At 39.9% G+C, this 22598-nt stretch overlaps 1 protein-coding gene across 11 annotated transcripts in view; it reads right to left on the reverse strand.

Moving 5' to 3' along the window:
* Positions 1–22598, reverse strand: part of NLGN4X (neuroligin 4 X-linked) — a 245856-nt gene that overhangs the window by 81031 nt on the left and 142227 nt on the right. For 10 of the 11 annotated variants that reach the window (XM_007060549.4, XM_007060547.4, XM_037899774.2 and 7 more), the window contains one exon: positions 21603–21755. The exons of the other annotated variant lie outside the window; for it this stretch is intronic. In XM_007060549.4, coding sequence (XP_007060611.1) covers positions 21603–21755 — 153 coding nt within the window. The remainder of the gene's footprint in view (positions 1–21602; positions 21756–22598) is intronic. 11 annotated transcript variants of the gene reach the window in all.

Here is a 22598-nt window from a genome sequence, read left to right on the forward strand (position 1 = left end):
GTATCAGCTAAGAACTGACCATCTCACAGCTGGAAGCCAGACCAGCTCACTTGTGTGTTAGTATAGTTCAAAATAGATGTTATAATGTATAAGAATGTGTTTAATGTTTAAACTCCATGAAGAACTAATGGGATGTTGCATGCGTTGTTTTCATTTATCTGTACTCTGTTATCATGTAACAGCAAACATTTGCATTGTATGTAACTAAGTAACCCATCAAATGAGAAAGAAGCCTTGTGTAATGCAAATGAAGAACTTTAACAGGAAAGTGCTAATTTCTGTGCATGGAAAGCAAATAGTCATTGTGTGTGAGGACAAAGTGCATTCCTCTCTTCCCATCATGAAAGAAAGGATTTATGTGGGGGCCATCCTGCTAGCTTGCTTTCTGTGAGAAAAAGCTATAAATATGGACAAAAGGAAAAAATTCTCTGGACTGTTTGGATTCTAACATGGCAGAATAACCCAGTGAGAAGAAGGAGGTTCCCAGAGTTCCTGGGTAGTGTAGAGAAGCTAGCTGGGGCTCAGCTCTCTCCTGGGCGGCAGGGAACCACACCACCTAACTCCCTTTGGGAATAGCTCTTGTGGGGAATTAGTCCAGCTGCAGGAGTCTTCCTCTACGGCCTTGGTGCAGGTACAAATAAACACAGTGAGCCCAGGCCCTGGGTCAGGGCGGGGCAATGGTGAGTCAGAAGCTCAGGCCCTCAGGCAGGGCTGAGTGACAATGGTATAGTAACAGTAGGCCCAGGCCCTAGGTTTCAAACGGCCTGAGAGATGGGGAGACTGCCACCCACAAGTTGGGTGGCAGGGGGACACAGGCCCTCCCACTCCACTGCATCTCAGCCCGGGGCCCTAGCAGTGGCAGAAGACCCGCTGCTGTGTCAGTGGAGATCCTGGGTGCAACACACTGACATGGATTCTGGCAGTGCTGCAGCCAGACTCGGGTCAGCTGCCCCAGGGCTACTTCCAGACTCCCCTTCTTGAGGTACCTGGGTCAGGGTGGTGGCCTCAGGGGGGTTCAGCATCATGGGTTCCTCAGGATAGCTGGCCAGGGGTAGACTCGGCAACTCCTCTGGGTAGCTGGCGCAGGGCAGGCCGGGCCAGTCCTCAGGTCTTCCGCAGGCCACTGGGCTTTCCCACTTGCGAGCTAGACCGGAGGCATCTGGCCTCCCCGGCGACTGCTTCCCCAGTGAGCCCTGAGGTCGGGCCTTTATACTTCTGGGACAGCGCCTGACCCTCTGGGGGGCTGGACTGAGTTCTCTGGCTCCACCCACTCTGGTGTCTGGAGGGACTCGTCTCTCTCCAGGGCAGCAGAGAACCACACCACCTCACTACAGTAGCCTTAAAAGACTTTTGGGAAACTGGAAGTTTACTACATCTCTGTTGCCTTTAGAAATTATAGACTGTGACTCACCTGTTCATCTACTTTACCTGCTTTAACCTCTCAATAACTCTCATTCCTTTCTCTTAGCAAATAAACCTTTAGTTAGTTAGCTAATTTACCATAGAATTGGTTACCAGTGTTGTCTTTGGTGTGAGATTTGGGATCCAAATCGACCTAGGTGAGTGAGTTGTCTCTTCGGACTGGGTATAACCTATATATTTTGTGATTTTTGGTGAAAGTGACCATTTATCACATAGCCCGGTTTGCCTGGTGGCAAGATAGACTGGAATGTCTAAAGAGACTTTCTGTGACTCCATTATAAGACTATTCGACTGCTTTTGGAGTTCACATTTGTTACTGGCTTGGTAACATCTAATGATAGAACATACCACCAGTTGGGGAGGGGGGATGCCCTGCTTTTGACAGTCTGCCCTGAGGCAGGCACTCACAGTCATGAGCCACTCCAGACAGTGTGACATCTCTAATCTAGTCAGCATAATTCAGAAATGTCTCCTTCTGAGCTGGCAAAATTCTGACAGGGAAGATAATTTGAATTTACAAATCTTTCAGTAGATGGGTTGAATAAAACCTTGAATATTTGGTTTAAAAAAGAAAATACCCTAAAAGTAAGATAACTAAAGCTTCACCCAAGCTATACCTTATTTTATTAATTGAGCACTGAATTTTATGGGCAAAACAATAGCCATTTGATATTAGTCATTTACTTACATTGTAAGGTATTTGGGGCATGGGTTTCTTTCTTTCTTTCTTTCTTTCTTTCTTTCTTTCTTTCTTAACTCTGCCTACCACCTTGCATGTTTATAGTGCTATATAAATAATAAAAGTATTTCTTAATAATGCCTAGTACCTAAATAAATGAATTATTAGTAATATTTTACCCTTCCAAAACACTTTTCCCATGCCAATGTTAAAGCACTTTATAAACATTCAATAACAACTCAGTTATCAACAGCATATAGTATCCCATTGTCCGTCAAACATATACATAAACAATCCACCAACTGAAGGCTTCTAAGACAAAGCTGAGGAGTATCTGAGCTAATCTGGCAGTTGCACAGAGAAGACAGTGAACGGGCAAGAAAAATCAAACAACCTTTATCACTGCATCATAGTGCATTCATCAGCAAATGCTTCCATGGGATATTAATAGCACTCCCTAAAACTAAGTCATAAGGAATTCTAGTATAAAAGCTGTAGGGGAGAAGAGGAAAAAAAGACATTTGGAATCCAGAAGGGAATATAGCTCCTATCATTTAGTGACCTTTAAAGATACCTCCTCTATTCTGGATTCAAGCAACAAAACTCCTAACATTTACAAAATATCTAACCAAATAATTTATCATTTACATATTGCATTCTTAAAGAGAACTTAAATATTGACAGCTTAATTAAGTGTGTTTGACAGTAGGGGCATCCAAAGCATGGTAAAATCTCCAGCCCAGATGATGCTCTTAAGGTTACTTTGTCATTGTTCATTTATATATTTCGTATTAGTCTGTTGCTGAGAAGTATCAATGAAAAAGCACAAAGCATCTGGAATAATTAGGAAAGGGACAAATAATAAGACAGAAAATATCATATTGCCTCTATGTAAATCCATGGTAGGCCCACATCTTGAATACTGTGTGCAGATCTGGTTCCCACATCTTAAAAATGACATATTGGAATTGTAAAAGGTAGAGAAAAGGGCAACAAAAATAATTAGGGGTATGGAACAGCTTCCATATGAGGAGAGATTAACAAGACTGGGACTTTTCAGCTTGGAAAAGAGACGACTTTTGATGGAATATGATAGAGGTCTATAAAATCATGACTGGTTTGGAGAAAGTAAATACGGAAGTGCTATTTACTCCTTCTCATAACACAAGAACTAGGGTCATCAAATGAAATTAATAGGCAGCAGGTTTAAAACAAACACAAGGAAATATTTCTTCACACAATGCACAGTCAACCCATGGAACTCTTTGTCAGGGGGTGTTGTGAAGGCCAAGACAATAACAGCATTCAGAAAAAGAACTTGATAAGTTCATGGAGGCTAGGTCCAACAATGGCTATTAGCTAGGATGTCCATAGACTCTGTTTGCCAGAAGCTAGGAATGGGCAACAGGGGATGAATCACTCGATGATTTTCTGTTCTGTTCATTCCCTCTGGGGCATCTGGCATTGGCCACACTCAGAAGACAGGATACTGGGTAGATGGTCCATTGATCTGACCCAGTGTGGCTGTTCTTATGTTCTTAATTGCTTAAAATACAAATCATAGTACACAGTACACATTGTGGTCTGAATATTGCTATGGCACAAGCCAATTTTGCAATTTTCCTTAGAAGTGAAAATATCTACTTGCGAAAACCCCGACTTGACTACCAGAATGCTGATTGGTTTCTAAATCATATAACTGTACTCTTGAGCATAATAACTTCCTGTGGAGACAGCCTGTTTAAATTGGATTGTTTTATTGATGGTACCTCTCACTAATAAATGGAATAACTCAAGGACTCTCTCAGAAGCTTCTCTCTTTGTGCTCTCTTGTTTGTTTATACAGGCAACAATGGCACAGTTGTCCTATTTTACCAAAACATGGTGACTGCAAAGTTGCTTCCTAAATGAGAGGATGCTAATATGACCATGTCAGTACCTGATAAATTGATGAGAATGCTCAATAATCCTCTGATCAATCCTGCCTTCTGTTCTGTGTGGGGTCTCTTATCAATTCCCAATGCCAGTGATTCATTACTATTCCCAAAGCAGATTCCCTTCATACATTCTCTCTCTCTAACCTGTCAGTTTAGATTCCTGTAGGCAGGGACTATCAATCTGATGTATACTGTGGATGTTTGAAAGGCACTATGTTCTAAATCAATTCTTTTATATCAGTGAGTTGAAATGGGACTACATGAGTGAGACCTGTCCTTTGGGATGACTTGTCCTTTTCAGTCTGTGTATATAAAACTTCTCCCTTGAGATGACATGACAATTGTTCCCAGGTATAGGAGTCTTTAGGATACTCTTCATATTTGTTACCATCTCTGTGAAAGCACTGACAGACTTTCACAGCTCTGACAGTTTCTTTTTCTGGGCATCTTGACTAGCCAGATGAATAGGTAAGATAACATAAAACCAAGACTGAAATATTTCTTTGTCTGAATTACAGCGTATGGTTAACAAAAGATGTTCCGGGGTGGAAGACAGTAGAATTGGGAGCCTACTACAGCTATTACCTGTGTAAACTTAGAATGCCAAGTTATTAAACCAGAAGACATCTGTGCCATATGTCTTTTGTATTGTATGAAGAGATGAACCAAGAAAAAACTGTAGTGCAGAACAGGTGCTTTTTGATGGAAAGCAATTTGAGGGTGAAATCCTTGCCCCACTGGAGTCAATAGCAAAACTCCCATTGACTTCAGTGGTGCCAGAATTTCATCCTGAATGTTATGTATATGTGTCCTAAAGGTTTGTAGAGTCCTTGCTCCATTGCCCAGGAACAAGTTCTAGGGCTCCATAATGAAAGATATAATAAAATTAATGACAAAATCCTGACATGGCTGGTTCTGCAGCAGGTAGAAAGGAAGTGAAGTGATCTTCTTCAGAATCCTGTCAGCCAGGGGATGACTCCACTGGAAGTGCCTGGGAGATGTATTCTGCATCAAATAACCACTATACATAATATATATGTACACTATATATCAGGGTTTAGATCAGGGTTTATCCATATTCAGATTTCTTGAGTTGTCTTCTATCCTACTCAATGAAAGCTATAAGAAAATAATTTTGCTGTCTTTAAATCCATCACCTATGATATGGAAATTATTTTCTCAATGGATGGATGGAGGAGAGTTTTTTTTGTTTTTCTTTTTGTTTTGTTTTTAATGCAGACCATATTCTTAATATCTGGAAGAATGCTCTGACCTCTTACCTGTTGAGTCTGGCTCTTTGACTGACAAGTAAATCAGCAACAACTACAACAGTAGATCAGGCCTATCCAATGGTCCTGTCTGGTGAGGCACAGGTATAGCTAGCAGCCCGTTGTAGTCACTACCAAGCCATCAGTAAAAGTAGTTCTCAATTCAACTGAGTCTTAACTAAAATCACATGAAAATCAAACAAACAGAGACAATACTTGCCCTTGTTTGACAAGAACCACTTGAAGAGGTTTTTCCTCCTTGAATAGCCTGGTCATTTTAAGGGAGCTTTTTTGGTGGGAAATGAAAACTCCCAAACACCTTGGTGATGATTAAGATGAAGTGCCTCAAAAAAGACAGAGGATATTTTAATATTAGCAAAACCACTGGGATTATCTTGCAAGATAAAATGGTAGGATACTATTCTACGGGGGCCAGACTGACAGCTCTTACTCTGACATGCAGGGAAGTAAAGTCTGTCTTTCTTCCCTACTTCATTATTATTTATATTACCGTAGTACCTAGGAGTAGAGCTGAGCAAATAATTGATTTTTAGTTCAGTGGCCAAACCGAAAAACTGAAACCAACCAACCAAAAAAACACACTTAGAGTAGAACAAAACATTACATTTCACCAAAACAAACAGCTGAATGTGACCTGCATTCGCAAATAGTTTTGGTTTTCCCAAAACTGCATTTTTCAATGAATAAACTAAAACTCCCAGCTCTATCTAGGAGCACCAGTCATATCTGGACCCCATTGTGCTAGGTGCTGTACAAATAGAGCTCAAAAATACAGTCCTTGTCCCAAAGAGCTTACAGTTTAAGTTGCTTGGCCCTGATCTGATACTGACTCTGCTGTATGTCTACATTTGAGCAAGGAGGAGCGATTGCCAACTCGCATATACATACTTACTCTAGCTCTTGTTGAGCTAGTGTGCTAGAAAGAATCATAGAATCATAGAATATCAGGGTTGGAAGGGACCTCAGGAGGTCATCTAGTCCAACCCCCTGCTCAAAGCAGGACCAATCCCCAATTAAATCATCCCAGCCAGGGCTTTGTCAAGCCTGATTACAAGCAGCATGCATTACTTTCATTTATAATTCTTTATCACATGCTATAAAGTATTATTTAAGATTTGCTTTGTAACTAAAAATCTTTGCTCATCTCCTGCCCATTAAGGCGGCCTGTCAAAACTAAATGGGCAATTGCGGGACATCAAAATACAAAGACTTTGTGAATTGCCCCTTTCCGCTGATGAAGAATCTACATGCGCTAGTGCTCATCCCATGTGCTTGAATTTTGGAAGAAGGAGATAAAAATAGCTGACAAGAAATTTTTTCATCTCTTTTGTTGTTCAAACTCTCACAGGGTCAGAGCTAGAAAACAGAAGCAGAGATTCCCAGGGTCAACCTGGGTTAGCCCTAAATGACATTCAGAGGTGGCAGATTACTACAACTCTGTCACTTTTTGAAACCATAGACTGTATATATATATGTTTGCCTGCTTTAACCTTGTAATAACTCTCTAGTTTATTTTCTTAGTTAGTAAAACCTTAGATACTTTACTATAGGACTGGCTACAAGCATTGTCTTTGGTGTGAAATTTAAGGTACAAATTGACCTGGGGTAAGTGACTGGTCTCTTGGGACTGAGAGCAGCCTGAATATTTTGTGATCTTTGGTGTACAACAACGATCTACCTAAGTCCAGCTTGCCTGGGTGGCAAGATAGACTGGAATGACTAAGAACACTGTCTGTGACTCCAGGGAAAGACTGCTTCAATGCTTTAGGAGGTCACACTTTTTACTGGGTTGGTGAAATCTAATTATAGAACATACCCCCAGTTTGAGGTCTCTGCCCTGCTTCCTGACAGTCCGCTCTGAGGTTGGAACTGTTGGTCATGAGCCAGTCCTGACACATACCTCTCAGCGCAAATGTAAATGTACCGTGGCTGCACTGGAGAGATTAGGGGCTACACTCCCACTCTGAGCAAGTGGATGGGGAGGAATGGAGAGAGGGAGTGGCTCTGGAGGAGGAGAGGATTAAAATTCAAAATGATCTGGACAAACTGGAGAAATGGTCTGAAGTAAATAGGATGAAATTCAATAAAGACAAATGCCAAGTACTCCATTTTGGAAGGAACAATCAGTTGCACACATACAAAATGGGAAATGACTTCCTAGGAAGGAGCACTGCGGAAAGGGATCTGGGGGTCATAGTGGAATACAAGCTAAATATGAGTCAACTGTGCAACAATGTTGCAAAAAAGGCAAACATCCTTGTGGGATGTATTAGCAGGAGTGTTGTAAGCAAGACACGAGAGGTAATTCTTCCGCTCTACTCCACGCTGATTAGGCATCATCTGGAGTACTGTATCCAGTTCTGGGCACCATATTTCAGGAAGGATGTGGGCAAATTGGAGAGAGTCCAGAAAAGAGCACCAAAAATGATTAAAGGTCTAGAAAACATGACTTATGAGGGAAGATTGAAAAAACTGGGTTTCTTTAGTCTAGAAAAGAAAAAACTGAGAGGGGACATGATAACAGTTTTCAAGTGTGTAAAAGGTTGTTACAAGGAGGAGGAAGAAAAAATTGTTTTTCTTAATCTCTGAGGATAGGACAAGAAGAAATGGGCCTACATTGCAGAAAGGGAGGTTTAGGTTGGACATTAGGAAAAACTTGCTAGCTTTCAGGGTGATTAAGCACTGGAATAAATTGCCTAGGGAGGTTGTAGAGTCTCCATCACTGGAGATTTTTTAAGAGCAGGTTAGACAAACACAGTCAGGGATGGTCTAGATCGGGGTAGGCAAACTTTTCGGGCTGAGGGCCACGTCTGGGTATGGAAATTGTATGGTGGGCCACTAATCCTCACAAAATTGGGGGGTGGAGGGCAGGAGGGCTCTGGCTAGGGGTGCAGGCTCTGGATTCGGGATGAGGGGTTGGAGGTGCAGGAAGGTGCTCCGGGCTGGGACCGAGTGGTTCAGAGTGTGGGGATGGGGATCAGGGCTGGGGTAGGGGGTTGGGACATGGGAGGGGAGGCAGGGGGGCAGGCTTTGGGTGGTGCTTACCTCAAGCAGCACTGCTCTGTCCACAGGCACTGCCCCTGCAGCTCCCATTGGCAGCGATTCCCAGCCAATGGGAGCTGCGGGGGCACTGCTTGGGGCAGGGGCAGCATGCTGAGCCCTCTGGCTGCCCCTACATGTAGGAGCTGGAGTAGGGACATGCCGCTGCTTCTGGGAACCATGCGGAGTGGGGCAAGACCCCTACCCAGCTCCCCGGCTGGAGCGCCAGAGCGGGACAAGCCCCAGACACTGCTTCCCAGCGGGAGCTCAAGGGCCGGATTAAAACATCTGGAGGGCCGGATGTGGCCCCCGGGCCATAGTTTGCCCACCCCTGCTCAAGATAATACTTAGTCCTGCCTTGAATTCAGAGGACCTCTTGAGGTCCTTTCCAGTTCTATGAATCTATGATTCTATAATGCCATCCTCCCAATTTCCAGTCAGAGTAGCAATGAAAGCTAAGGCTCCACCCACCCACACACTGCCTCCCACATACAGAGACACTGAAGTAACTTACTCCTTCCCCAGAGGAAGGGGAGAATTGAATTGGATGTCTCTGCATCACACTTTGTTCTCTGCTCTTGGAGCACAGCAGCTACACGCTTCCCCTTACTCAGAGCATGCTGTATTCACAATCTAGCCCTATGTGCTTTACAAAGCCTATCCAAATGCTTGGTGAACGACAGTTAAGTGTTTAGATTGTGCTGTTTGTCCATTACCTTTTGAACAGAACAAATAGTTCTTCTTTTTGAGAAAGAAGACTCTCATGTTGATATTTTTCTTAAAAGGGAATTTCAACAGGAACATAAGTTTCGAAGGGTTCCTATCAGTTATGCTCTCTTGCTAGGTCAAGTAATTTTCCACTGAACGCACCAGGCCACAACTGTGTCCCATCTGCTCTCAGGTTTTCTAAAGGCTATACAATTTTTTTATTATCTTTTGCATGGATTTGCTCATATCCCCAAGAGAGTATTTAGTTTTAGACAAACTAAATATTACAAGTCACAGAACACTTGGGAAATGGAAAACAACTGACTAAAAATGGAGCGCTATTAACACCCATTTTTGCCATTTTGCGCTGTAACACCCATATGTGCTAAGCCTGCATACCTTTCCTTCCTGTAATCTTATGACATCCTTCATTACTAGGCACTCTCCCAATCAATCTAAACTCTTAATGAACCACCACTACTGCGGGATACCCGGCATTAATAAATGCCTAAAGAACATCATTTTGATCCCTAGATGGACGTCATCATTTTCGATTAGGAAGCAGAAATGAAGAGATGAAAACTGATGACTTTCTCAGTTGCTAATCTTTACATGCAGATATCAACTGAAGAACCCATTTACATCCCTCACTAGGAAGAGCCTCAGTTTACTCAACATCCCCAGCCATCCTAGATAGGCTGTAGGAGCTAAAAAAGCAAAAATCTCATTGTCACACCTAAAACTGAAACACTCAAAAGCTTCAGCAGGAGACCATCTTTTTGTCTGATTTTTTTTGACGAGTGCCTAGCACAATGGGGCTGGGTCTTTCCGGCACTGCCACAAAACAATAAAACAACTACTACTACACATGGCACCATTTAATTTGTGTGAAAACAATGAATAGTTTATAGATACATTAGACATAGTTAGCTCATTTAGGCTTAATTCTTTTGGTGTCATAATAATTCAAATAGCTTGTACTTTTAAATCTTGGAAAAGACTATTTAGAGCTCCATTTAGGCAACATAATGATCATATTGATGGCGCCTTGCAATAAGAAGGCATTAAACACATACTGAAATCTTGGCCCCATGGAAGTCAATGACAAAACTCACATTGACTTTAGTGAAACCAGATTTTCACCCATAATATTTCTTCTGGGTCAAACAAAAACGTTACAAGCAATATAATTAAATATTGGCCTTTGGTTCTCTCTCCTGGGTCGTATTTCAACCTGGTGCTTCCTGGAGAAAAATAAACCTTTAAAAACTTCAAAAGCCTGTAAAGATATTTAGTTCAAATCCATCCACAGACAATGTACTGAAATAGTGGCTGGCTTTTTATATTTCCTTTGCACCTTTTGTCATGTAAAGTACTTTAAAGCCTTTCACTTCCTTTGACAGTTGTGAAGCCAAATTAAAATTTAAGATTTCAGTTCAGTTCTCCTCATGATCCAGTCTGACAAGAAAAAAAATATGTATACAACAAAATAAAAGGAACAATGAAGGTAAATAACAGATACTATGGGCAAGATTTAGCAAAATTAATGGAGCTGTGTTGAATTACGGCAGCTGATGATCTGATGTGAAGATCAACAGAAATAATCATGCAAGCCCATTGTAGTGACTGGCATGACTCTCCCAAAAAGTGCATACTGGTGTCCTAATTAGAAAAACAGGGATTTCTTGCATGACACATGAGCAGCAGCATTACAGAATTTTTCTATCCCCGAGAGCTAAAGATTTCCCATATTTTCATTCACTCTTTGTTCCCTTCTCTTTCTGAAGCCCTGCTGAGACGATTAAAACTCCTTAACTGCCAAATATGAATATAATTTCTGGTTTTGTAGGGGGTATCTTTATGAACATCATCATCATCACCACAAGACACAGCCAAATGAAAACCCAAGCATCCCTGCTGCAGCTTCTGATTGCAATAAACCCTTAATAAGGAACTGACAACTGCCAGCAAGCCTTTACAAAATGTAGTTGGAAGTGTGCTTACGTGAATGTTGCTGCAAGCTACCTGTCATTTTCAAACACAAGTTTAGCTTTACATGCCTTATGGCTCTATGTACTCTAGTGTGCCCTCCAACCTCTGGTAAAATCCCCAAAATTGCAAACTTTAATCAGGTTATTTCTCATCAAGAGGAAAAAGAAATCATAATTACAAGAAAAAAATAACATTGTGGTTGATAAGTTCTAAGTGAATGCCACAACATTTCCTGCATAACTGCCTCCTGGTCATCATAGGCTTAGATAAGCATGAAAGGGAAATTGACAAGTGGATGATTTATAAGGTCTTTCTTTTCTGCAAGATTACATTTTTGAGAGACGCACTGGAGTAGGCCAAGTCCTCAGAAGCATGAGTAATCAGTAACTCTGTTTTTTGCCCCCTAGAACTGAGGCTGAAATCCTGTAGTTGTGAAAAGGACAAGTATAACTCCAGGTTTAAATACATCTGCCAACAGCAAAGAGGAAATGGAAGGTTGTATAGCAGAAGTATTTTTTCTGTTTCAGTGTTACATATCCTATATTAGCCTTGATAAGCAAGTTAGAGTAAGTTTTACTTACTTGAGCTTTTAAAGTCCTTTTCCCAATAACTTGTTAGCTCATTTTATAGTCATAGTAAGATACGCTCAAAAGCTTTTTTCTTTATTACAATTCTTTTATTACTGATTAACATGATGACTGTAAAACCGTTCTTTTTGATTTATAGCAGATTTTCACGGCTATCAAGACAATTCCTGAATACACTGGGGTCTGGTGAGAATGAAACTGCATTTTAAGGACTATATGCACTGGGGGTGATATAGACCAGTGGTTCTCAAAGCCGGTCTGCCGCTTGTTCAGGGAAAGCCCCTGGTGGGCTGGGCCGGTTTCTTTAACTGCCACGTCTGCAGGTTTGGTTGATTGAGGCTCCCACTGGCCGCAGTTTGCCGCTCCTGGCCAATGGGGGCTGTGGGAAGCATGCAGGCCGAGGGATGTGCTGGCCACCCTTCCCACAGCCCCCATTGCCCTGGAGCGGCGAACCGCAGCCAGTGGGAGCCTTAATCAAACGAACCTGCAGATGCAGCAGGTAAACAAACCATCCCGGCCCGCTAGGGGCTTTCCATGAACAAGTGGTGGACCGGCTTTGAGAATCACTTATATAGACTATGTTTTGAGTGGACTGCCTGCACTATTGTTTGTTAATAAATTATGTTAATGAGCCTGATAATCAGTTTCCATGGAATTACTAGGACTCAAAAAGACAGTTGAGGTGAGGACTACCTGTAGGGATGCCCGAGGCCACAAGGAAGCACCAGGAAGAAGCCATTTGTTTACAATACATGTGTATGCTCATGTTTATACATCTATTAATATTTATGAATAGCTGGAATTGATGAAGGAATTTTGTCTAATATGGTTTGAATCATGCAAAAGTGTAACATGCAAAACTGTAATAAATTTGGATAACACTGAAATGGCCAAATAATGCATGAGTAGCAGAGACTTGAGTGAGCTATATTATCGTATCAAAAGTATTCTTAATATTTTCACCATGCCATCATTTGTATAAAACATACCACAGAACATAACACTTTTTTAGACAGATAACTGAATGGATATCTATCTATCTGACTGAACTTTGATAATCTTTTTGCAAAGAATGAATGTTGGAGGTCTGGAAAATTTCATGAATATCAGAAACAGTGGGCCAGATTCTCACTTGGTGTAAATCAGCATAGCTCCACTGAAGTCAATGAAGCTGTGCTAATGTATACTACCTGAGCATCTGTCCAGTGTATTTAAGAGGATATGCTTTTTTATGCAGTACACATCCATTCTTACTTCTGTAGCATGTCATTGAAACAGTGTAGATATCAACCTGCATCAATACTCCATACCCATATACTCCTAAACTTTGAGGGAAATTAACAGGGATCAAAATAGCATACCTGGACATTTGGGCTGAAGGAAACCCCCAGGTCAGAACAACCCCGAATGCAACCAAAAACTAAATTTTGCAAGGATTTTTAAAACAGTTGGGGCATTTTATAACCCTTAATAATATTTACAGTTAAGCAACCTAAAGGCACAATCTGGAACCCATTGAAACCAAAGGCAAAATTACCAATCATCAGCCTTTAGAGATTACACCAAAAGCAATTACAGCCGATGAATCAAGTAAGAGATTGACTGCCTGAATGTGGCAGGTATATTATGAGTATTGTAGAGTGCTAGAGGCAAGATATTTATTAAAAAGGACCATTGCTGTGATCCAGTTTGTCAAACATATCTTCAATGCTAAATTAATATATTATTTGAAGTTAGGCTCCTCAATCCAGAGTTGGGTACCTACATAAAAGTGGTTTGCTTTTCAAAAGTGCTGAACACCTGCAGCTCAGCCCTTCAAAGAGATTTATGGAAGCTGAGCAAATCAGGCCCCCTTTATGTGGGTACCTAAATATTAATTTACAACTGTAGCTTTGGGCACCCAACTTTGAAAATTGTGGCCTATGCATAGAAACATCTACATATATAAAAAAGTAATAAAAACCACACTAAGACTGTTTTGCTACTTACAAAAGCTTATTGAAGGCATAGCAACAGATTTTCCTTTATACAGCATGGAAAGAAAGAAAATGTGAAGAGAGCTAGAGACAAGAATTAGTGTGTTCAGAGACATATATAAAGGAGCTCATAGTGTGCCATTCAACACTGAATTGCCACAGTCCAGATTCTTTGTCTATTGTTCATTCTAATGCCAGACTTTCCACTTCATTTGACAGACATCTGTGAAAGACTCCTCTTCTGGGAGTGTGTTTGGCGTTTTGTCGTTTTTAACTCTAACTGGCATGAGTAGCTGGACTAGTTCACTGTGCCTGGAGAAAGCAGATTTGGCTGCACTCAGGTATGAGGACCTTCAGCCAAAAGTTCTCGATCAGTGCCAAGTTTGATAATTAGCTATTCAGAACCAACCAAGCAATTGTGTGAAGGTTTTCAAAACTTGTCAGGAGCATTAAAGCTTTAAATGGTTTTATACCCTACAAGCTAAGCCATAGGAAAATGGAGTACAGTGACATGTGCTGCTAGAGATATATTATTCTGCTACTATACACTTACTATGTGAAAGGAATACCTGTGGTATTAAAAACCTTACAAATCTATGCTCAGTACCTGTTGTTACAGTAACTCATGCTCATGCTGCCTCTAAATTTCACAGTGCCCAGCCCTTTCAGTAAAACAAATATCAGGAAGCCAAGGGATAAGCAATAGGACATTTCAAAGCTACAGAACCCAGGCACCCAATGAGGTAAGAAGATGATTCGGTGCATTTTGTACATCACTAATTTGTATGTTTCTATATTGTAACCAAAACATGAAAACATGATTCAAAAAGTCCATGAACATACATCATTCCAGCTAATGATAATGGAAGCTATATCATGAACCATCAATACGGATTTACATCATCAGTAAGAATGCTTCAGTTAGAATATGGAAGTAGACTTGTGGTATTGCTTCAGGTCATAAAATAACCATGAAAACTGGCATTAACTGACACCATGAGTGGCACTCTCATAAGACAGGCCAGGGACTGAAAAGGTTCAGAGTCGTCCAGTTTAGAGCTGAGGAACATCAGTGAGGCAGCGCTAGACTCACCACATTGCCATCTCTGCGCCACCTTCAAATCCCTCCTCAAAATTCGGTTTTGCTGTGATGCCTACACAAAATTTCACAACCGGTTAGCCTGCTCATATGCAGAGACCACTGTTTATCATGCTAATATTATCTCATTGTTTACTTGTAATCTTCCATCTGTCTGCATCCATCTGCTGTCTCTTGTCTTGTACTTAGATTGCAAGCGCCCTGAGTGAGGGACCATCTTTTTTATTCTGTGATTGTACAGCGGTAGCACAATGGGATCCTGGTCCATGATTAGGGCTTCTAGGTACTATGGTAATACAAATAATAAATAACTCATCTTAAAACAACCTGCCCTCTGTAAAGGGCAGCATGGAGCTGTGCATTCCCACCACATTGCTTGCTCCCCTGGGGTGGTTATATATCACTGGCCCATAGCAGTTCATTACCCAGTTCCCTGTACCAGTTCAGCTCTACCCACTTCCAGAGTGAGGGAAGGAAGATAACATAATCAGTCTGATTATCCCTTAACACCTGCAGTGGACATATAGGAAGGCCATAGGATAGTGTGAAGGGAAAGGACCTTCCTCCCTGTTAAAACCCCAAGACCTGGTCTACTCTACAAAGTTTTTCTGGTGTATTTGTGTCACCTTCAAATCACACCTCCTAGTCAACATAGCTACGCCAGGAAACCTCCAGTGTAGATGCAGCTATGCCAAAAGAAGAGTACTTCTGTCAGCTTGGCTAATGTCATTTGGGGAGGTGGTATGCCAACAGAACTCCTTCTGTCAGTTTATGCTGGACCTCTACTGGGCTGGGGTGGTGTGTGGGGGGCACTATGCCAGCATAGGCTCTGTAGCGGAGACATGGCATTAAGTGGGCATGCAAATCAGGCCACAATCTGGGCCTTTGAAGACAATCTGTAGACGGTACTACAACCCAGCTCTCTTCAAAAAAGCGACATTCACTTTTAAAGGGAGCACGTACCCTCTACTATTCTTGTTCTCTCTCTTTCTCTCTCTCTCTTCAATCTGAAAATTCTTAAAACTTAAAACTCTGAGTAATTAGCTTTAGAACAAATGCAAGTCTTGAATTAAAGAAACTCATAAGGAATCCGCCCAAAAGGAATAACAATTATATGTGTTAAATGAAAAAGAAAATGATCTTAAAAGTATGTCTAACACACCCTAGAATACTGCTTTGAACCTGTCAGCAAAAAGGAGTCTGCTCTGCTCTAGATGTAAAGAAGATTTTAAGAACTTAGTGAATATAATCCAAGTTGTGCATTTTGGCTGGTCACTGGAAATAAAAAAGTATTCTTGAAAAGAAGATTCAGGCTCCTTTATGAGCACTGCTAAATTGGGCAGTTTTCTGAAAGCATACCAAAGGGTATCACTTCCAGAACATTTCTTCATGAACTAGCATTATGCAAAAGAGGTGCATGGAATGGCATGTTATGAGCTCCCTATATGTAGCTATTCAATAATTATTTTGGTTTGAAAATCTGAATTTTACTTTGGTCATATGTATGACTTGGGTAAAATGACCTTCCAAATTTCTACAACATACTATTTGTAGCAAAGTATAATTTTATTCCAGTTTTGTCTCAGGAAACCCATTAATTTGTCAGTGGCAATAGATGGGAGCTTCCCTTCATCTATCAAAATAATCATTGTACTTCTCTAAGGACCTGATTCTTTTATATATATACAATCTCAGAATGGTCTAAAACATTGTACTTCCACATTTTACAGGCTACATGTATTATTTTGTTCAATCAGTTCCTAAATATGGTAGAATATTGACCATTCCAGTGGACTGAGACTTGAACTTAGAAACAGGGCACTTACTGAGAGCTGAGGACACTCGACAGCCTGGTAGAGTGCTGAGTAACATGCAGGACCCAAACATGGTTTATTTATTGTTGTCTATTAATTATGGAGTACCATGATTGAATACTAGTGAAAAGGAAAAGGAGAGCGCATTTACAACTGAAGAATAAGACAAAAATCAGGAAGAGAAAAGGCAGGCTACTCTTCTCTGCATGGTTTGGTGTGTCTTGGGAAAGGAAATGTAAAACTTTGAGTTGCTTTTGGAAATGTGAAATAGGATTCATTATTTCCAGCTCTGAGCATGTCTTATTTATCACATTAGGCATTTCATTAAATGATAGTTTTCAGAAACCCATTTCATGTTCCTAGAACACAAGAATTACAGGTCAGTCTTTCACACAAACACTACATTTACATTCGTGTATATTGTCTTTTGTGGATGGTGCTGAATATTTTTGTTTCCAACCAAATGAAACCATTGCATAGACCGTCTCTAAATTAAATTACACAAAAATAGCTCAGACAATTCATCATTTTGTTAATGTTACGTCTCTTTGGAGCTCATATTCACTGGAGCACATTTCCACTGTTTCACAAGCAAATCTTGGACTTACCATGTACATGACTCACCACAGGCAAATTCAGGTCATTCCAAAATAAAACAATAATAATAGTAATCCCTGCTCTGTCCATATCTGCTCCATGTAATACTGAAAACAAGTCACAAACACAAATAGTTTGTAGATAGGGAAGGGAAATCTTGTTTCTTGTTAAAGCAAAACATTCATAATATAAATAGGAGGAATCAATTAAAATTAATACATCAAAGTCCAGATTTATTAAATCTTAATATCCAAATTTCCACATTTACTGAACTTCTAGTACGTCGCTGATGCAACAGAGCCAATGCTAAGCTGCTGCTGAGCTCCATTTTGCCTTACTCTCCTGATACTCTAAATTCCTGATTATCCTAAGCGGTTTGCAAAATTCGGATTCAACTGCAGCTCTTATAAAGGCAATATTCCTTCTGATCTAAGTTGAAGCAAAGGATGAGAGCACAGCCAAGCTGTTTTCTATTTTATCATTTCTGGGTACTTCATTGGGGTAGATTTTGATTAGCCCAAACGTGACCTCAGAGAGGAGTAAAGACCTCCTAATCACAGCACAACTGCATTAGGGCTGTTCACACTGTGGCTCCTCGTACCCTATGGAGTGCAGCCTTTACACTACCACTGCTCCCCACGGTGATCAAGTGGGGGCAAAACAGGGGTAGGCAGAACCTTGGCTCCACTCCCCAACCTGCCAGTAGATCTACCTGAACACAAAGAGGGGAAGTAAGCTACAACCTTTCCACGGCTGCAGTAATCTGCTTTCCTCAGAGAGCAAGAGGCAGAAGGGTGGAACTGTGACTCTTGGGCCATACTTTTTCCTGTTCAGATGGGCGCATAGCTTCTACAGATCACTTTCACTCAGAGCTGAGCCTCGCTCTCAACTTCTTAGAGGAAAAGAAAAAGATATTTGTCTCACAAATGCAGTAATGAGGAGCCCTGTCTTCATAGGGATTATGGGTTCCTGTGACCCAACGACTGAATTTGTTATACAAATGAAGTTTGCATTTTATCCACAATGGTTGATTTCTGGCAACATGAGACTTAAAGAATTACCACTTCACTTGTTTAAAAGGTGGGAAATTGTAGCCAAATAAGCATGCAGATTGAAGTCTATGAAAGACACAATTCTTTCCCATCTGCATGGTGTCTGCAAGATTATCTTACCCATATTTCTGGAATCCTAGGAGCCTATCATGCATATAAAGTAATAAAGTTTCCTGTTATAAGGGTCTTCTCCACAGCTTATGACCTTTAAAAAAAGAGACAGAGCAACCACAGATTTCATGAACCATTCTTGACATATTTCAGTGTGGTGGTTATCACGCAGGAATTCATCAATGAGGCAGTACCAAAGTAAATGAAAATCAGAATGCAGTAAACCAAAAGTCTCTGTTGTTTAAGATAGATAGACAGAAAGACATGTCTATGACTTTTATTGGTATGCATATTTTTAGAGAAAAGACAATCAGGTAGATAATGTAGTTCCTATATGTCTTTTTTTCCTTTCATTTATTAAAAGGTTTGATTCAAATACATAGATGCATAAACACAAATAATCTCTAAAATGGATTTTTTTTCCCCAGAACCATTCATTTTGATGAACTGGGATTTGTCTGAGTTATATTACAGTATATTATCCATATCATCCATACTGACATGTATTTTCTTTTTCTTGCATTTGATGGCATAATACAGATTAAAAGAAAAAATAACCATGGGGTGAGAATTTTAGCAGTTACAAGTACAAATTACATTTCTGTAACATTCATCTGCCATGGGTGTATCCACACAGAAAAAACCTAAAAAAGTACTAAAACAGAAGGGGGGAGGGGCAGGAGGAGAGACATGAAATTATTTAAACTGCAACTGAATTAAAACTCTGGATCCAAATACTATCCTCCTCCCAAATTTGGAGCCATCCAACATCTAGATCTGTTGTATGTAGCAGGAACACTTCTCTCAAAATAATTAAAATGAATTCATAGTGTTTTCCTGAACACTTTTGAGATTTAAAAAAAAAAATCTTAAAACCTCCTTTTTAAGTTGTTGGCACTTATTATGGTATTTAATTCTTTTTGTTTTAACTCTATCTTTGTTTTGTTACTGAACATACATTTTCTATCAGCTCATTTATTTGAAGAAATGCAGTTTCTCTCTTTTGTTTCTCCACACACTATTCTCTCAGAATTCTCTAGAGTGGGCCTAACATCTTCCATTCCAAATTGTTGTCCATCCAATATGTTGCCAATATCCTCTCAAGGGCTATAGTCTGATTACACAATGGCACAAGGAGAGGGAAGGGAAGAGGAACAATTTGGTTTTGAAACATTTCCCCCTCTTATTTGCTTTCTGAATGTATCAGGGTGCTATACACATATTCTGAATGGACCTTTTGCCCTTTTAATTCAAACATGGGCCCTTTGGAACCAAGAATAAAATCTGTAGCATCACAACGCTTATGTTTACTGAGGTAGAGAAACAAGTTAAAATACAAAGTTCTATTTTTGCAAACCCTTTAAATTCCTCATAGATATTGTTTTAGATTGTCATACGCATGAATTGCTCCTCTAAATTAAAGAAAAAATGAACCTTTTGCCTGTATACCAAGCTAGCAAGGTAAAAACACCTTCTCTCATCTCTCTTCCATCTAAATACAGACAACAGGAAGTTGTTATAGAGGCAAATATGGCAGATTCTTCCATTTCCTCACATTAAGATACATTTTTAAAAAATATTCACAATCATTTTAATCCTTGAGTAATTTGACTTGTAAGAAACAAAGCAAAACACTACGAAGAAAGCTTTTTAATCATTCCTAATTCCTTTCAAGGGGAAACCCATTGCCAAGGATTAGGTGCATGGTTTGCATCCGCTCTGTTTAACACACACATGTGCAGTTAAAAAGAGAGCGGCATCTCCACAACTGTGCACTTGTTTTCTTGCTATTCTTTATGCTTGAATTAGGTTTTGTGCTTTTATGTCCCTCAACTGTATTGCGTATGTTCACTGAAGCCTTTTTGACAAATCATGGCTTTAAGTTTTAATGCTGCTTCTGATGTTAAGAAACTGTTCTTTCATATTTTAAATCACAGAACAACAGATTGGGTGAGAGGGCATGGGGTAAAGTTTCCATTATTCTGAGTAGCAGGGGATTTTTTGTTGTTCGTTTATTTGCTAAATACCTTAACCATATCAATAGTACAACAGATGAACCAGTAAAAGAACTTCCTGCATTCCACACTGAGGACATATTTACACAAAGCTGAGGTGCTACCAATATATACATAGTAAAGATTCCAGTAAGACCACACCTAGAGATATCACTGTGACTTACCTTCTATGGTCACAAATGCTGAAGATATGTATACTCTAGCAAAAATTACGTATCCATAGACTACATTCTTCATTGTTTGTATTCAAATGGATTTTCTAGGCCTGATCAAGGAGACTACTGGCATGAGTAAAGGTTTGCCTTAATTTTACATTGAAAAATGGAATATAGTCCTTGCATTAGGAGCATAACATAGTAACAGAAGGCGGAAAAAGGAAAATTTCGGAGTTTAGTAATATCATAGCTCACAGGAGCCCATTTAATTGAATCTAACATTTAAAAATGTTGCCACCATATTGGGCAGGCTGCTCTTGCCTATGCTGGTGGGCAGCAAAAGTAACTTCACTCAACACATTAACTCAGGTGCATGGAGAAATCATTCTGTGATATTCACGTAGAAAAAAATATATCACTCCTTGACATTATAGACCTTTTTTCGCTGCAACAAACTCCATCAAAGTGAACATATTCTGTATTAGTATAAAATAATAAAAATCTCCACTTCTGCCAAAACAAAACAAAAAAACCCCAACAGCTAAACACCCCTTATATCCTTAACACAGTGTTAGAACTCTGATGAGTGATACTTTTTGCTGAATTCTCCTCTTCTTTATATGTGAAACGGAGGAGATTTTGTATGAAAACACATACAATTCAGAACTGGTGAAGTCACTGAGCCAAGAGCAGTAAAATGAGGTTATGGTGACATTCTAGATTTATAAGACTATAGTCCCCCCTTTCCCCCCCCCCGCGCACACACACACCACCACCACCTGACCCCACCCCCAAAAAATCCAGTCATTTTTGTTGAAGGTGACAGCAGCTGTTTATAGTAAGGGAAGAATCAGCATAGTTCAGTTACCAAAATATTCACAAAATATCACAAGGGGTTCAAAATTAAATCAATGCAAGTAATAAAATTAAAATGGGAGCTATGCACCCACAAGTATATTCTCTTTTACAACACAAAATTGGTCCAAATATTCTTAAAAGAAGTTGCAATAGCTCAATGGATGCACTCACCAATAATACATTTCAATCAAATTAGCTAGTTAAATGGAAACTCCACCTAATTATTCCAATGCATATTTAGTGCTTTTCTGTTTAAGAAATGAGTCACTTACCTAAAACCCCCAGCCTGTAGTTGAGGGTTACAACGATGACATTTCCATAGCTTGCTAGAATGCTCCCATCAATCATGTTGCCAGTACCCTCCATGTAAGATCCCCCATGGATGTAGACCATAACGGGTTTCTTGTTGTTCTGATCATGAATGTCTGGAAAAAAATGCAAGTAAGGAAGACACAATAAAGTAATAAAAATATTGAAACAAAATAGGTAGTTGCTTTTTCACAAAAGTGCTAGTCAAATAATTTCTTTTCCCCATATTTTCAATTTTATCTACAGCTCTTCAGTCAGCTAGCTTTCCTCTGTGCTTTTACTTACGCCACTTCAGAGTGATCTACATCGAACGCCCAGTGGGTTTAGAAGCTGAGAAATTGTTTTTGGTACTTGTTTGTCACTTCCAAGTATAGTTTCATAAGGAATATTCTCAGAACACTGGGAAAGCACTATAGTGTGTAAGAAATTTAACTGTAAACTAAATGAGAAGCCTCAGTAGAAAATTAAATTGCACAGTAACTGGGGTCACTATTAGAATATTCACAACATAAAATTCTAACTAATCCAGATAAACCAATACATTAAACCATAAAATGATACCATTGATCCAGTCTTCCCATTCCCTCAGCAACTGAGAGACATCTTTGTGGAAAGTATAAAGCTGAATTTCTTACTGCAATAACAGACAACATCTTAATATTAAATTAGCCAAATAAAAATTAAACATGGCAAATCATCTCCTGTTCAAACCTGTCGAGGAATTAACAAATAGGAGTAGACCAATACTAAACATCAAGATTTTGTTCCCAAACAAAATTAAGCCTTTAGCGTCATGTAGTGCCTAATTAAAGTGACAAGGTGGATGATCTTGTTGGTAAAGAACTAGATTAAAACTCAGGAGCTCTCTGTGCTAGTCTATATCTAAACAAAAGCACATAACAGAATGATGAATATTGTACTCTGCTGAGTGAAGTACTGGAAAGCGTATTGGATGACTA

The sequence above is a fragment of the Chelonia mydas genome, chromosome 1 (assembly GCF_015237465.2).
Source record: "Chelonia mydas isolate rCheMyd1 chromosome 1, rCheMyd1.pri.v2, whole genome shotgun sequence".
In the NCBI taxonomy this organism is placed as follows: Eukaryota; Metazoa; Chordata; order Testudines; family Cheloniidae; genus Chelonia; species Chelonia mydas.